Genomic DNA, 16139 nt, shown 5'->3' with positions numbered 1-16139 from the left:
AAATAAACTAACATCGATTTTAACTAGATTATTCTTGCTCTTCATTAAAAGTATCCATGCTCATTAATCCTCAACCAAAGACAAACTGTTTTTTACGGGACTTTACTAGTATTTTACTTTGTTTTCTACAATAGGTTACACAGAACTTCAGATTAAAAAGGTATTTTCACAGACCTCTTGTGTTCTTGTAAAACCATCAACCTGGATTTGTCTTAATTATAGCTAAAGAATTATTTCATAGAGGGACCAAAATAAAATTCCTCCAAAGAGAAAAGACTCATACCTGGATTTGCCTCTGTGTTTCTTCTGACAGTTTACTCTGTGTTAGCTTGTTCTTGTACACATTTTTGTAGCTCTTCAGAAGCTGCCTGTGCTGTTTTATGTTACTCCATGACCACATCCGAGTACGTCTTCTGATGTGAACTTCCAGAACACTGTTACCTGCATATTTCCACCTAAAATAATTCCATATTTGTGAACGACTTCCCATTTCATTTGTGCATTACAACTTACAGGTTGCAGAGGCAGTTTATTAGTATGCAAACACTTTGTTCACCACTTGTGATTTGAGTAACTTGGCTTATAAAATGTCAATGTTCTCAACATGACTTTTAATAAATGGACAGAGGGCTTAGATTTAATGAGTGAAGAGCTACAAACCTTCATTATTGACTTCTGCACATTTGTAAATTTGGGCTGTTACAGCACTAAGTGCACTTAAGTACTTTGATAATCAGCATCAGTTAGTACTTGGAAAAAAGCCAAAAAAAATGTATCAGTTCAAATCTACAGCTGACACATGTTTCCGTTGTATAACATTTGCCAAGATTTTTCTTTAGCCATTCTAAAATTACATTTTAACCTCTAGTGTGAGAGCATTGGCATTTTGTTCAAATTTTGGGGACTTCAGCTTAGCAAGTGAGATTTTCATCAACTGGATCTATCACTTGAATCTAAGGGCTAAGCAAAGCTCTGTGGAAGTTATATCGGCATGTGAGTAGTTTTAAAACTCCTTTTAATCACAAAGGAGAATGAAGAGACCGGAGAAGACTCCAGCATCTCCCAAAGAATGCATAAATGTACACAGCTTACCATTCCCTGGCATTTCTATGGAGAGGTACATTTGGCCTAAATCTTCTGTAGGGTGCATTGCGAACCATGTAATCTATGGACTCCAGCAGGTCTATCATGCTGAGGTACTAAACACAGGAAAACAAGTTTCTTAGCAGAGGTTCAGGTTTTGTTTGCAGGCACTGCTCCAACTGCATGTATACCACGGCATTCACATTCCTCAAACTACACAGAAATTCAAGTCCATGCATTTTCATTAGTACCTGAAAGTGGACCAACTGCACCCATTCTTCTCAAAGAACACCACTTTGAAACCCTGCTTCCCTCCAAGAACAACAGTTTGTAGCTTTACCAGCCTGCTCAGCACAACCTCCCAGGCTTTCTCAAACCAGCTTACTTTGTTTGTCAATGCAGTTGCCCTCCTTTTAGAGCTGCATTTACATTAGTGCACCTTACTGGTACAGTTCTGAACTCAATATATACATACACTTAGACATCAGTAAGAGCTAAAAAGCCCTTTAGCCAACTAACTGCAAGTTATCTCTCAATAAAGGAGAACACAAAATTTCTGGGGAGCCATCTAAATAAGTTCCTTGATACTCCAGCAGGCTTTGTTGCCAAAGCCAGAACACTCCATTCATTCCCACCCTTGCTTGTACTTTGGCATCTCTGCAGTCATAACACCGGATTATAATAAGATTAAGGCTACTCATGATTGCATTTTCTTGGTGAAGAGAATAGTACTGCAAGGGCTGAATACAGATCAGGAGGTTCCCAGAGGGTGCACATGTAACAGTGTCAGAGTACGAGAATCACCAGGAAGTGATTGTTACACAGAGGGGAAAAGATCCTACACTTCTCCCACAGGTACTGCTAAACAGTTTAGAAATTCTAGAGGTACATAAGCACACAAAACCCTAAGAATGTTTTCCAGTAAAAAAACACTACAGTCCATCACAAACTGAAATGGGTGATAAATACCAAACCAACTTGCCTGTGGTTTAGTGAATTCAATGACAATTCTCTGTACTTCTACATTACAATCAATCTTAGGAGTTTTCAGTTCTACTTCTGCATATGGGTTGATATAGAGTCTTGCAGAGGCTGACACTGGTCTGAAAACTTGAAGATAAAAAAAATGAAATGGATATTTTACTTAAATATAACAGGGAATAGATTAACCACATCAATAGATAACAGGCATGCTCAAGCCCCGCAGAATAAGGATGCAATTCTTACCAATGACAATTAAGATAGTCCTGGAATATTCAAAAAGCATTCAAACAAGCCCTACTATGCTCTATTACACTATGGTTTTTCTAAATGAAGATAGTATGGCCAGGTCTGCAGGATCAGATCAGGCTGTTGCACACTAACATGCTCAGAGCAGTTTAGATTCACTCATTCCTAGCTCACTTACTGTACTGGTAGTCTTCAGGTTGGTGACCATGACAGGGAATTCCTCTTTTCAGCTGATCCTGTAAAGGGATACGATACTGTCTAACAATTGCTGAAGAGCATTACTTGTTTAGAGTTCTCAAAACTTTGAGTAGACCAACTTAAGTTAACGTGTATTTTGCAGACGTTTGCAGCTGTCAATTCAAACTGGGTATCAATTTGTGTTTTCACTTCAGACTGAGATTCAGAGAAAGGAAAACATCCACAGACAGGCAATGCCAAATGAACTTGGCTGTTCTTAGACAGCTGGATGGTTCTAAGCACTTCACAGTTTTGATTTGATCTTTGATGTTAGACTCTAGCTCACTGGGTTAAGTACATTATTTGTTAAGGACAAAGTAAAACAAAAATAAAGGTATATTGGGCTCATAAAATATGAGCACAAAAGAAAAAGGGAAAGTAGTAGTATTGTACAAGGACACACAGAACACCCTTATAAACATAATAGGTGAAAAATATATCATGTCTAAACCCTATAGGGGTTAATAACAAATGAGGTTCACAAAATATTATTAACAATAGTGCAATGGATTAACATATGACACTGAATACAGTGACCGTAAGTGTGAGGAGTGGGGTAGAAATCAGTGTGGTGTACTTTTGAATATTACAAGAGCCAGAGAATATAGTAATTAATGCATTTTCTTCTTCTACATTACCAGTATTTGTTCACGGGAGCCATGATAATACATTTTGCTGTCTATGTTCCAATAAGCACTGAGGCTGTCCAGGCACAAAAGCTGCACAGGAAAGAAAACATGCAACAAACTACATTCTCTGTATTCAACCCATTCTAAGAATTCAGCTTGTCATTTGTGAAAATAGAAAACATATGAAAGCAGATGAGACAGCAAATGAACCATTAGGATTGAGATGTATTGAATCTGACAATACTATTTTGAAATGATAATTGAATTGCAAGTTCTTTAAGCACACATTGATGCACATCTATTAAACATAACCCTGGATTACATGAGCAAGGGTGCACAAAACTGGTACTTGGCCTAATGAAGAAGACAAGACTATTAAACCCTTCTTAGATTGTTCCTATAATTCCTTAGATCTCTGTTTACTCCTTTCTGCATAGGCTCAGGGAGTGGTTTAGGAGGTGGGCAGGGAGAACAGAGAGATTGCTTAGCTCCCAGAATCCCAATTGCACTAGGAATACAAATTAGATTAGGAAATGGTAATTTGATAACCTGTTTGAAATCACAGCTTCCACACAGGCCTGCTGTACAGTACATTGAACAAGGGGATCAGCACTCACATTAAAGATAAATTATTTAAACTATGGAATTTGTTTAAGTTTATGCCTTACATGAAAAACAGTTATTTGTGCTCTACTTGTGCTTAAACATACATCAAAAATAAAGAAAAACAGGAGAATTCAAAAAGCAAACTATTTTTCCAACTTTTATTTAGAGCCCCAGGTTTACTAGTCTCCAAGATCAGTTGCTTTCTTCACTTGTGTAGGAAAAAAACCCACAACACATTACCTTGTATATTATTTTTGCAGCTTCATTCAGAATGGAAGGTGTCCAGTTCTCGTTTGTTGTCTAAAAGTTCAAAGTGATAAAAGCAATTTTGTGTATCTTAGCTAACATATTTGTGGGTCTATCCTATGCTTCCAAGCAACAAATTCATCCAGTTTTTCTGCATACACACACATCAAGATAACATACAAAAATCTGTCAGTTTACTTTCATACTTTGATATACAACTCCTCATCCTACCCATAAAATGCTTAACAGCTAAGGCAAAGAGAGGTCAGCTGAAATTTTCACTCCCCATTTCTCAAAAGGCCTGACAAAATACCAAGTCTGGATCACCATGATGCAATGTTTGCCCTCATTTACGATGCCTGGACATAACCTGCCCAGTTTCAAAGGTCACTCAGATCATTAGAACAAATCACCAAGTCTCAGAAAGTGTTATGTTGCCCAATCCTCTTCCCTTCTGCTTGCTCAAACTGCCAGCACTCTTTGCATGAATAAAAGATGGACTTCAGTATGCACAGTCACTGTATCCCCTTACTATGTTCCTTTTCCTTTCTGCTACTCCAAAGACAAGCAAACTGCACACACAAGAACATGCATTCACACACACATTACCAGTAAACTAAGCTCGCCCAACGTCATTCCCAAGGAAATCGGGCACTGTGGGTCTGTGATCTACAAAAACAGAAAAATAACAGGTATTTATTTCTCTTGCTGCAGACAAATGTAGCCCTTAAATTTGACTGAAATCCTGGTTCTGAGCAACTTCCTTTGCTTAGTAAATCTAACTGAAACATTACTAGAACCCACCAAGATAGGCCAAAACTAACATGGCTGTAGTGCAAAGACTTGGGACTTCAAACTGAAAATTTTCTTTAGGATTCTAATATCATCATACAGGAAAAAAAAAATTAGAGTACCACATCTCAGTCAGCTATATCATCTTATGATATGCACTTTTATGACCTCTTTAACTTCAGTGTCTCTAAAAACAGTTCCAAAGAAAGATTTGAGAAATATCCTATTATCCAGTGCTTTTCTTTTAAACTGAATTGTCTCATAACAAACCGCTTAATCATTTCATTAAAGGAAGATAAAACTAAAAACATGGTTCATATAAACAAACATTCTTGTTTATCAATTAAGTGTTTTTAACAGTTTGCCTTCAGACCCATCTGTAAATCCTTCAGCTTCTGCCATTCTGGACTCTTCCCAGGACACTGAAAAACTGTGCATCCACTGCATGCAGCAATATGTGAGAACAGACACTGTCCACGTTTAGTGAGCAAGGCAGCACGGGACAAGGGGAAAGAGAACATCTGTTTCACATATCCATATTTCTGGCATTCAATCAGATCTGGGGCAAGTTATTTGAAGAGGTGTAGAAAAAACCCCAGTAACTTTTTAAAGGTGGCAAATACAGTTTCTCTACGGACAAGAGAATTAGAACTGCATTGAAGTCCAATTTAAAATGAAGACAATATGTCCCAGTTACTTACATCATCTTCATATTTAACGTGAATGCCTGTGATTTTGACTTGCACATTTTTTATAACTTGAGTTGCAAGCTTTTCTAAGAAAGTATCCTTCTTCTCCTCCTTTGGTTTGTCTAGAACAAGAATTTTTAAAAAGTCAGTATTTAGTGAAAGAATTGCATCTTGAATTCCATTACAACAACAACTACAGCAATGTAAATTTCATATTTCCTCTAAATTAACATTACAGTTTTCACTTATTTAGATTACATCTTTTTATTTTTTTCCTTTTCTGCACATCTGTATTCTGAATATGTGATATTAGCTGCCCATGCACAACTTAACCACAAGAAAACCCACATCTAAATTTCAGTCGAAACAGTTTGGCACGCAGCAGGTTCTGGATTAACTCCTTCTACTTCTCCCAAGGTAAAAGATTCCCTCTTAAAAGTACCTCAGTGAGGGGTTTCAAGAAGTAAATGAGTAAACCAGAGTAACTTAACACAAAACACCCTTGAATAATACATGCAAGGAGTAATATTTACAATCCCTCATTATTTCACTACAGTGATGTGGCTCTACCATCTCAGGCTGTGTTTCAGTATTTTACCTGAAGTGTGGCTGGATCAGTGAGCTGCTTTTCCTCTAGCTGCCTTTACAGCCTACATTGCTGTGTTCAGTGCCCTCCCTACAATGTGGCTATTCCAGCAAATGCCATAGATCAGCCTATGAAGCTTATACATTTTTGTTGGAAATGCTACAGATGGCTCAAGTTGAAGAAATAGTCATGGCTATAGAGAAAAATAAGGACTACAGGTTTTGACTCAGCTTACTTGAACTGTTTCTAACTTTTTACATATGCAGTGCATGGTGAGCAAAGCAGGTATCTAACTTGGTGCATCCTGCTAAAACAATGAGAAATTTTCTTTAAAAGCTTTCAGAGGTTCAGGAAATCTGCTAAAAATGAAGACTTCACTATTGAACATGATATAACAGTTTCAGTCAAGAGAGCATTAGATTTCAATCAAAAAAAATTCGTCAGGAACTCAGAAAAAACAGAAACATTATATCACTTTTGCATGCACCACACACTTTCTCCTATTAACTGACTAAAAAAAGGGAAAAAAAAGGCAGAAGTCCTTATCGAAGCTTCATGATCTTCGAGTGCAAGGAACCCATTAACATTTTTGCAGCCATATGCAGCTACCAGCAGCAACTTGTGTGACACCTTGCAAAGCTTATCTTGGGTCGCCACAAGGTTTTCTCTCCAACTGCAAGTCTGTGTACAGCTGCAGCTTCCTCCAAGACCAAATACACAACTATACAACCAGAGGGGACATGGCAATTCTTAGACACATGCTAATGCTGAACCCTGCATGCTTTGGTGTTTATAGACAATGATTATCCTCTTGGGGAACAACATCAATTTCATTCCTGTTTAAATATGTCATAGCACTAAATCAGTTATTTTGAACAGCTAAAAGGTGATGAAAAAGACTGTTTACTGCTATAGCACCAGTTTCAGGTTTTCTTTATCTATTACTGGAATCCTACAAAAATTAGACAAACAGATGTAACTTGCACATGCAGTTTTTCCAACAGTCACTGTGAAGTGCCACTACTTTACAGTTCTGCTGTAAATACTACAGGTAGCTCAAATCAAAGGAACAGGCACAACTATCCAAGTGAAGAGAAACAAGGACTCTCTTCAGTCCCACTGGATTCAGAGAACAGATGAACAGCAAAAAGAACTCTCTCCAATTTATAACCTCTCTTTCAAACAGGAGGAAAAAGTCTCATTGGATGGACAGACAAGGCTATTAAAAACTAATCCAAACAGAAAGCAAAAACAAGCCTTAAAGTTACGAGCCATAACTGTTACCCACCTTTTGAGTGATCACGACCTCTAAAGGGTCTCTTAAAATGCTTTTTGTACTTTTTACGCTTACGTCCTTTTGCAATGCAAGCAATTTTTTGGAAAAAGGATAAAATTCAAGTTAGTAAGGCAGAAGTGTAAGAAAGCAAAAGAAAATATGGAAGAAGGTTTAGCCTGTCTTAAAGCATAATGGCTTAGAAGGTCTCATTAAAAGCTTTTCAAGAGATGCAGCTGTGGTAAGCAAACAATCAGCTACTTCTCATAGCATGAAATATACATCTAGAAGAGGCTTCTACCACACAAGGACATAATTTTCAAGTTAAGATACAGATGTACGTGGAAACCCAAAGAGCACTTTTCAATAGGATTCTCATGATAATCAACAGTATGGTATGAAGGCATTCTGAAAGAACAAATCCAGTAACCACAAAAAAGACATTAAAAAATGATGATTCTAAAAGCTGAACACGAAATGAAATCCCATTATTTAGATACATTTTGCAACCCACACAATCACAACCATCTCCTTATTTAAATGATGCTCATAGTACTTTTCCACAATTCCGAAGAAAACCAGTTTGGTGAGTTGCATTGCTTCTTTTCCTCCTCTGGCCATCCCAGCAAAAGTAATTCAGCAATCATGCTACTTGTGCTTATCTTTATGGGGCTGGAACATGAGAAGGGTGTATCCCACAAAACAAGAAGGAAGCAAGTATAACAGTGTACCTAACCTAACCATGGGGAACACCTTGATGTCATTTGCCAGCCTGTTCAAACAAAGGAGGGAAATTGCCTGCCAAGATTTCAACCTGTCTTGCAGGTAAGGTGATAGGGTGGTCACCATATAAATAATAAAAAGGAAAAACTAAACAACTAGAAACATTTTCTTTTGCACAGTTCCTTTTAACACTACAAGTAATCCTTTCTCAAGGTTACTTTAAAAGGACAGCTTCCTTCACTTACTATTGAATTTGTAGGTCTCAGGCTTTCACTCCCATGTATGACAAAACTAAGGAACCAGGATATTCTTCTTCTTCACCCACATGCACTACTATGGAAAAACTAAATGTATGTTTTTAAGCTCACTTTAAACCTGTGCTCAGATAACAGCTCAAGGAAGAAACTTGGCCCGGTGTAAAGTTCTGAAAATCAGGTTTCAGAAGTTAAAAATAAAGCACGTACAAAAAGCAATAGTTCCCCTGAACTTCAAGGGAAGCTGTTTCCTTGCCTAACTTGAGAGCAATGCAAATAAAGAGAAGCAGGGGAAGCATGCTAATGCCTTCAACCTGCTCTAGTTCATTTTGTCTGCCCATGGCTTCTAGACAGCCTGGACTTCCTTTATCTTAAGCCCAGACACATTAAGTTAGAGTAATTACCCTCCTCCTAACAGCTAAAGATGGTGTTGTAAAATTATACTAGAATCTTGTCAGCATTTTATAACATTCTTGAGCTCATTGATGGGAATCTAAGTGGTGTACCCTAACCATCTGAAACAGCCACTCAATTAAAAAGGGACTAAGTCACTGCAAGATTCCACTTGAATCCACATTCATTAAAATCTTATTTCTAGAACCACCAATATGTGGATGTTTACCAAACAAGTATTGTTTTCTCAACTTCTACATTTGGCTGCTTTGGAGAGGGGGACTCTCAAAAATCTAAACTGCCTGCTCATCATGCATGTATAAAATGTAACTAACCACGCATACCCACCAGGCTTGGTGTCCTTGTAAACCAGACTCTCCAACCCATACAAGGAATCTTGTGAATGGGTGCCTTGGTCCACACGGCAGCAATAACCAAAAAAATGCATTTGGTTTAAAAGAAGGAAATCAACTCCTGATTTAATATTAAGTTCATCAAATCTGTATGACTCAACACTATTTTCATTACAGTCTCGGACAGAAATCATGCAATTGACATTTATTCTTGTAACCAGCAAAAGACCTGCAGCCTCTGCTCTCCATGTGTGAGATTGTAACAGCTTAGAAAAAAGAAAATAGTTTCAATAGCTTGTGTCAGCAGTTTCCACTTCCCCGTCACACTACCATACCAACACAGTGCCACGACCATTTTGCTCACTATCTAAACAGCATCTCGAGAGAAATTATCTCTAGGCCTATTTATACTCTTAAATCCAAGGACTGAATCAAGATTCTAAACATGTTAAAATAAATCAAGTATTAATCAGAAAAAAATTCATGAACCCTGACAACTTTCTGTTCAAGGTATTTCCTGGCTTTCCAGCAGCTATTGTGTGCACTCAAAAGCCTAGAGAGAGCTGTATTTCTTAGAATTTTATGGTTCGGTAAGGCTACATGGGCTCCAAGATTTCTATATCTAGCAAAAGCAAAGGATCTGCTCATGCAGGACTTACACAAGTTCTCTTGAGTACAACATTCTAGTACAGCACCACAAACACAAATGGCTACCACTGAAATATGATCATAGAATAACAGACTTTCTCAAGTCAGAGCAGAAAATAATCCAATTTAAATGTCCTCTTGCTTTTCCTTCTCAAGGCTTAAAGTTTATAACTGCAAAACATGAGTAAATCCAATTCTCCTTCTTTATATAACCAGTTGAGCTACTACAGCATCATTTTTCTATGATGATTTTTTTCAAAAGCATTACAAACACTGGATGTACTAAGTTTTTCTTGAAAAAGAAAACTGCCAGTGGCACACAGACTCATTCTTAAATACATGAAGCTCCAGAATGGGAATTCCTCAAGCAGTACCCATTAGGTTAAGTTCATCTTATTACACATGTTCTTTCTTATTACACCTTCTTTCATCCTATTGCTACTGGTGCAAAGAGCATTGGCTGAAGCACTGCTGCTGTACAAGATCCACGTGCTACATAACTGAGGTTAAATCTCTACCAACATTCCTTCACCTCAGTACCAAGTCATGGCTGCAAAATTCATTCACTGAAGTTGTCTTAGCCCTCATATATTTTCTGGCATATTAAAGACAAGAAATAAAGCAAAGCTCCTTTCTTCATCACAGCCAGATTGTCAGACTGCCATTTGAAGCAAACTGCACATGTACCTCTCAAACTTGCAGAGCAGGAGAAAGGCCACAGACTCTCACATAACTGGAGAATTAAATGAGCAAAGAGATTACAACCAAACTATTTTTTTTTCCAAGTGCTGAAAGCATCATCTCTTTCTCAATAACTTTCCCATGAGTTGCAGCATTACAAGTATCATAGAAATGCATCTTAAGAACCACTACACAAGCCAACAAACAGATCTCAATTCAGACAAAAACTTCAGTGATAACTTTTTCCTCCAACACATGTAGTTACCTGTCACTGGTTCTGAGCTTCGTTTCTGTCCAAACAAGCCCAATTGGTACCATAATTTTATTAAAGGCATGGGTCACAACAATATAAGCAAACAGAAAAAAAAAAAATCACCACCACAAAACAAGCTAACAGGATTTAATTGAGAGCTTAACACTTTTTATAACCTAGAGCAAAAGTTTAAGGTTCCTATGTTTGTGCTGAGTTGTTTTATTGTGTCAGGAATTATTTCCTGCTCACAAGAGTCTCGTTTCCCAAACCAGTCCAAACTCAGTGCAGCATCATAAAAGCACAGCAGAAACTGAAACAAAAGCATTATCATTGCAGTAAAAGTTTACTAGCCTTACCTTTCCACTTACAGGTTCCTTTCATCAAAGAACACCCTACCACATGCACCTCTAACACACACAGTTAAACATCTATTATAATGGTGCTAAAGCAAGTTAACATTACCCTCACACAATGTACTTTCTATTGTTCTGTATGGTCCTGTTCCCCTAAAGCACCAAGGGAAAAAAAAAAAAAATAAAAGACATACCAGATGAATAAATTCCCATTTCCCATGGAAGCTGACTGGATAAATGAATGGTAAACAAACAAATAACATTTCTTTCAAGCTTCAGAGTAAAAAGACTTGTCAAAGCACTGTAGTAAGATTAGCTAGATGCTTGAAAAAACAAAATTTGTTAAGTCATTTAGAAACCAGGAGTTTTATTTCACAGCACAGCCTTAGTCCTCAAATTCCAGTGGAGATTTGCATTATTCACTCAGTACCTTTTTCTGCTGCTTTCTGCAAGGCTTCCTCAATTCTTGCCAGTTCCTTTTGTTTATTATCCTGCAAGTATTTTTCTTCCTTCTCTGCATCATATTTAACACCTGTAAGCCAAGTTGGGAGAGCATTAATCCTAAATCTCAAGTTACATAAATGCATTACCAAGCAATGTACACCATCATGTAAACACCTTGTTTGAGAGAAAGGCTATTCTTTTTTCATTGCTGAACACTGCAGCCAGCCTCCAAAACTGCTGGTTTTACACAATTATGCACTATTTCACAGGAAGACATTTTCCATGGAAATTCAGACTCCTAAGAGTGGTCTGTGCAACGTAAGATAGATTTTCAAGTTCTTCTATACATATATCTCATGCTCCAGGAACTTGCAAGTTTTCTCATAATGACAGCGGTTCTGATTTCAGAGAAAACTTAGAGTTCTTTGACCCTCTTCCCTGTCCCTACAAACAGTACTAATGGAATTATTACTTTTGACTGCTATCACTTAGCAGCAAATAAACAGCTAAAGATCTAAACCATGCCACAAACCTAGATCCAAGGTAAGCACATTTTAGAGGAAACTTGGCTGTTGAATTGAACTTGGAATGGATACAACCAAGGATCTCCATAAAAGCAACAGGTGCTGTTTTCTCCCACCCTTCTACTAACTCGCCAGCACATGTGTAGAAACTTCCCTGAGGGAGCAGAATGTAAAAATGGTGGCTCACATGAACTATTTCCTATTATAGACTCATTTACATGGTACCCTTGGATGTTTTTCTCTTCCATTATTTAACTGTTGCTGAGAAGCTTACATACTTGCTCCAGGAACTATCAGAAGATACAAGCCTTCTAGAGTTGCAACAACTGCCTCCCCATAGAGATTCTTCCAAGGAATCTTCAGAGTAAGTTTATCTAAACAAAGCAGATACAGTTACATCAAAACAAACATCTCCACTGTGCTTAGTCCAAAGAACACCTCCAGCATTAAAGAACACTGGTCCTTTATCTTGATGTCCTTAACACCTTAGGTTAGGAGAAACCATATGAGCATGAACATTCTATAAAGCCCTTGAAGTGATAAAATACATACACAGGAAACATAAGCCATGATTTTAAGCAAAAAGTTGCAGTCTGAGTCAGAATACTTCAAATCAAAACCTGAGATCATGACTGAAGTTCAATTCACTGGGATGAATATGATTTTCCCAGGAAGTAGAAGAAAAAATACTACACATATTTAAATCTCCTACAAATGTTTCATGTGAAAAAGCAATGCTGACTACCAGGGAAAGGAATTTACAGAAAAAAAAAAAATCCACAAGTTCCTAAACCTTTGGCATATTCGTCAGTTTCAAAAATTTAACCTGCATTCTTCACAGTCCTGATCAGTCCCTTAAAGAACAACACATACTCTGTCTACACTAAACAGCTCCCTTGATCATTCATGTCTCCGGGAAGAACCTCAGGTGTATTTTTGATATCACTCTGTAAAGTTACACAAACAGGGTTTGCCAGATAACATCAATGGCAGCCACACTGAATTTCACTGAATTTCAACAGTGAGTACAATTACACTTAAGAAAGCTTGATTAAAGAAATTCAGGGGCAAGATTGACCTTACAGACTATATTAAAATTTTCATTGCACTAGTTGTGTTGGAACTAAAACTTACCTATTTGACCAACTTTTATTCTAAAAGGTACATCCAGTTCACTCTGAAAATGACAAAAATAAAATATTAAACAGAAGAAGTAGTAAAAATCAAATAAATTAAAATTACATTTGCAAAGTACTATATTTACATACAGAAAGTAAAAGCTACTTCTTTTTTACTGGAAAATCTTAGAAGGAAAACAAGACAGCACAGTCAGGCAAACTAGAGGAAAAACAAAGAACTGGACCATATCATATTCCTTGGATCCCTTCTTTTTCAACAAAGTGTAGGCTACTTCTCTAAAAGTGGTGTTCAATACTGACCTTCTTATAATTACTTGTGCATGGAAATCTAACACATTGCACTTGTAAGGCTGACAGAACCATCCCTTATTTTATGTTCTTTGGTCTCAGCTCACTCTCAGCTCAGGTCAGTCACATTCATGACTTTGCATTTTTCTACATCAGAACTGCTGGAATCTGAATCAATCCCCATAAAGAAGGAAAGGTGTGTACAAAGTAACCCTTCTTTCCTTTCTTATCTACTAAACATGAAGATATTTGTAGCAATAGATTTGAAATACAACAAAGCCATCAGGAATGCATGAAATGGACAAACAAAATAAGAAACTTTAGAATAACCAGGAGAAGCCAGTGATCAGGTCATATAAAGATCCAATGTGTTTTCAATGAACAGAAGAGTAACAGTTCTCTTTAATGAAGCTGAGTGAAGTTGAAACACATGAAATTTGGGAGCAAGATTCTCTCAGTAGTACAGATGTTCATTATCCAAAATGAAGAACATGAAAATTAGCCAAGTCATTTGTTTTTCCAGACAAGAATATGGAAACTTAATGCAAGTTACTTCTCGTTTTTCAACCACAGCTTTTCTTTCTCTCTTCCAGTAAAAAGAGCAAAATTAGAAACACTAAACTGAGAACTTACCTCCTAAAACCAGTAAAAAAGAACTCAGTGTATCCTTTTGTGAGACTACAGTGAGCAACATTTTATCCTAAGTCTCAGTCTTTAGACCCATAAAAGCAATTTGAAGTTTTTAGGATGCTTACCAAAGCATTCTCTTTTATCTGTAAATTGTCAAGTGCCACATTACCTGTTTAGAAGAAAGGGAGAAGTACAGAAAAAATTACTTCAAGTATTACTTATGTTAGAAAAAGGAACACAACCACAATCCTACCACGTACTTACGAATAAAACCTGAAAACCTTATTCCAGTTACAGAATAGCACAATAAACATGTAATTTGTAAGAGCCACTAAACTTGGGTTAAAATTTCAGTTGGAAGAGATTATAAAAACGTCACCAACTTAGATGTTGACAAGTTTCTACTCTATTAAATACATCCACAAGAATAGGAAGGCTTTCTTATTACTCACTCAGTGTGAATGACAACTGCAGTTCTATCAACGTAGGGTAGACTTGGAAAATGGTATCTTGTTTTTCATGATTTCACATCAAAGAAAAATCATGAATCACAGAGTCACAAAAATACATGCCTGTTTTCACAAACACATTAACTTTTCCTGACGCAAACAACATAATAGGATTTCTAAATGAAACACTGGCACAGAATTATACCCAAGGAAAGCCCATATAATATACCTCTTAGTGGCTTAACGTCAGATGATTCCTTAGGGCTATACTCCATTTGAAGTATAGGTATTAATATTGCATAAATGCTAAAATATGTACAACCACGACGAGCAAAAATAAGGTGATGACCTACCTAGGGAAGGCACCTAAACCAGCCAGCTTCCCTAGGCAGCACTTCAGCTGGTTTTCTGCATGACTACAGCGTAGCGAATGGAAATGTTTTGATCCATTCACCGAGAACAGCTACTCCACGCACGTCCACTATCCCGGCTGCTTAACACGCATTATTTACACCGAGAACTGAAATACTCGGCTCCCCAAGCACCCCATCGGCTGCACCGGCACCCAGCGCTCCCGCCACCCGGGGCACTGCGCCATGAGCCCGCCCACAGATCCAACAGTACCATCGTGCTTCCACCCAGCACCCGAGAGAAGGAATAGGAGAAAAAACGGGGGGTTTATTGGCGTCGGCCGTCTCCTCCCTCGAAGCGCTCCGAGGCCAGCGCCGTGCGCCCCTTCCCCCGCCCCACAGACCGACGCGAGGGAGGAAGCTCCAGAGACGAGGGGCACACAAGGAGCGACGGTGCTCCAAGGGAGCGGGGACTGTGCGGCCACACACCGACCGTCCATCCGTCTCGGAGGGCCGCGGCCCCGGAACTCGCCTTCTGCTCACAAGGGGCCGCAAACCCACCGCCCGCCCCTCAGAGGGGTCGGTTTTCCCACGGCCCGCGCACCCCTCACAGGGCAACCGCGGCCAGCGAGACCCTATCCCCGGTGACTCCGGCGGCCCGGCAGCGGCAGAGGGAAGGGGCTCCTTACCCCCCCATATGCCCAGCTTCAGCTGAGACTTGTTCAGGTTCTCCACATAGTCGCCCAGGAAGCGGTTCAGCAGATCCGCCACCACTGATTCCAGCACCATGGCGTAGGCGGCCCCTCATCCACGGCCGCCGGCTAGGAGAGGAGCGGAGCCCAGGGGAGGGGGCGGCGAGCGCGGCGTGACCCAGCGCGGGCGCGCCCCCGGCAGTCAGCTGACGGGGCGGGGCGCAGCCCAGCGCCTGCCGGGGTGCGGAGGTGGGGACGTGAGGGGACTCGGCGCCGCGGCAGTGCCGGGCACGGCCAGACCCCAGGCGACTGTGGGGGATCCCGAGCCCGCCGCTGGCGCTCGGAGCCGCGGGGCCGAACGAACGCGCGGGGCGGGGCGGGGTTGAGGCGCGGCACACGGCGCCCCCTTGCGGTGCGGATCCGTGGTCGCAGCCGCGGCTCCGCCGGCGCATCGCGGGGCGAAGAGACCGCCTGAGGGAGGAGCGGCTCCGGGCACCGCCCTGTCACCGGCACCGCGCCCCGGCTTCTCACCCGCAGGTACCGTCCCGTCACCGCCATCGCGCCTCGGCTCCTCAGCAGCCCCGGAGAGCCGTG

The 16139-nt window shown here is 39.7% G+C and overlaps 1 protein-coding gene across 2 annotated transcripts in view; it reads right to left on the bottom strand.

The window, feature by feature from the left end:
- VPS13C (vacuolar protein sorting 13 homolog C) overlaps positions 1-15681 on the bottom strand; it is a 74965-nt gene extending 59284 nt beyond the window's left edge. The window contains exons 1-15 of one of the 2 annotated variants that reach the window (XM_059858118.1): positions 15543-15681; positions 14180-14223; positions 13132-13174; positions 12276-12371; positions 11460-11561; positions 9090-9152; positions 7387-7452; positions 5525-5634; positions 4641-4700; positions 4026-4085; positions 3189-3269; positions 2492-2549; positions 2066-2193; positions 1093-1199; positions 284-455 (exon numbers count right to left, since the gene is read on the bottom strand). In XM_059858118.1, the coding sequence (XP_059714101.1) occupies positions 284-455; positions 1093-1199; positions 2066-2193; positions 2492-2549; positions 3189-3269; positions 4026-4085; positions 4641-4700; positions 5525-5634; positions 7387-7452; positions 9090-9152; positions 11460-11561; positions 12276-12371; positions 13132-13174; positions 14180-14223; positions 15543-15642 (1290 nt within the window). In that variant the 5' untranslated portion in view covers positions 15643-15681. The remainder of the gene's footprint in view (positions 1-283; positions 456-1092; positions 1200-2065; positions 2194-2491; positions 2550-3188; positions 3270-4025; positions 4086-4640; positions 4701-5524; positions 5635-7386; positions 7453-9089; positions 9153-11459; positions 11562-12275; positions 12372-13131; positions 13175-14179; positions 14224-15542) is intronic. The other variant, XM_059858117.1, reaches the window with a different exon arrangement.
- Positions 15682-16139: the final 458 nt, after the last annotated feature.

This window comes from Haemorhous mexicanus, chromosome 13 (genome assembly GCF_027477595.1).
Source record: "Haemorhous mexicanus isolate bHaeMex1 chromosome 13, bHaeMex1.pri, whole genome shotgun sequence".
NCBI classification, from domain to species: domain Eukaryota; kingdom Metazoa; phylum Chordata; class Aves; order Passeriformes; family Fringillidae; genus Haemorhous; species Haemorhous mexicanus.
Note: the sequence above shows the minus strand (reverse complement) of the source record. Positions and strands in the feature narration are given on the sequence as shown.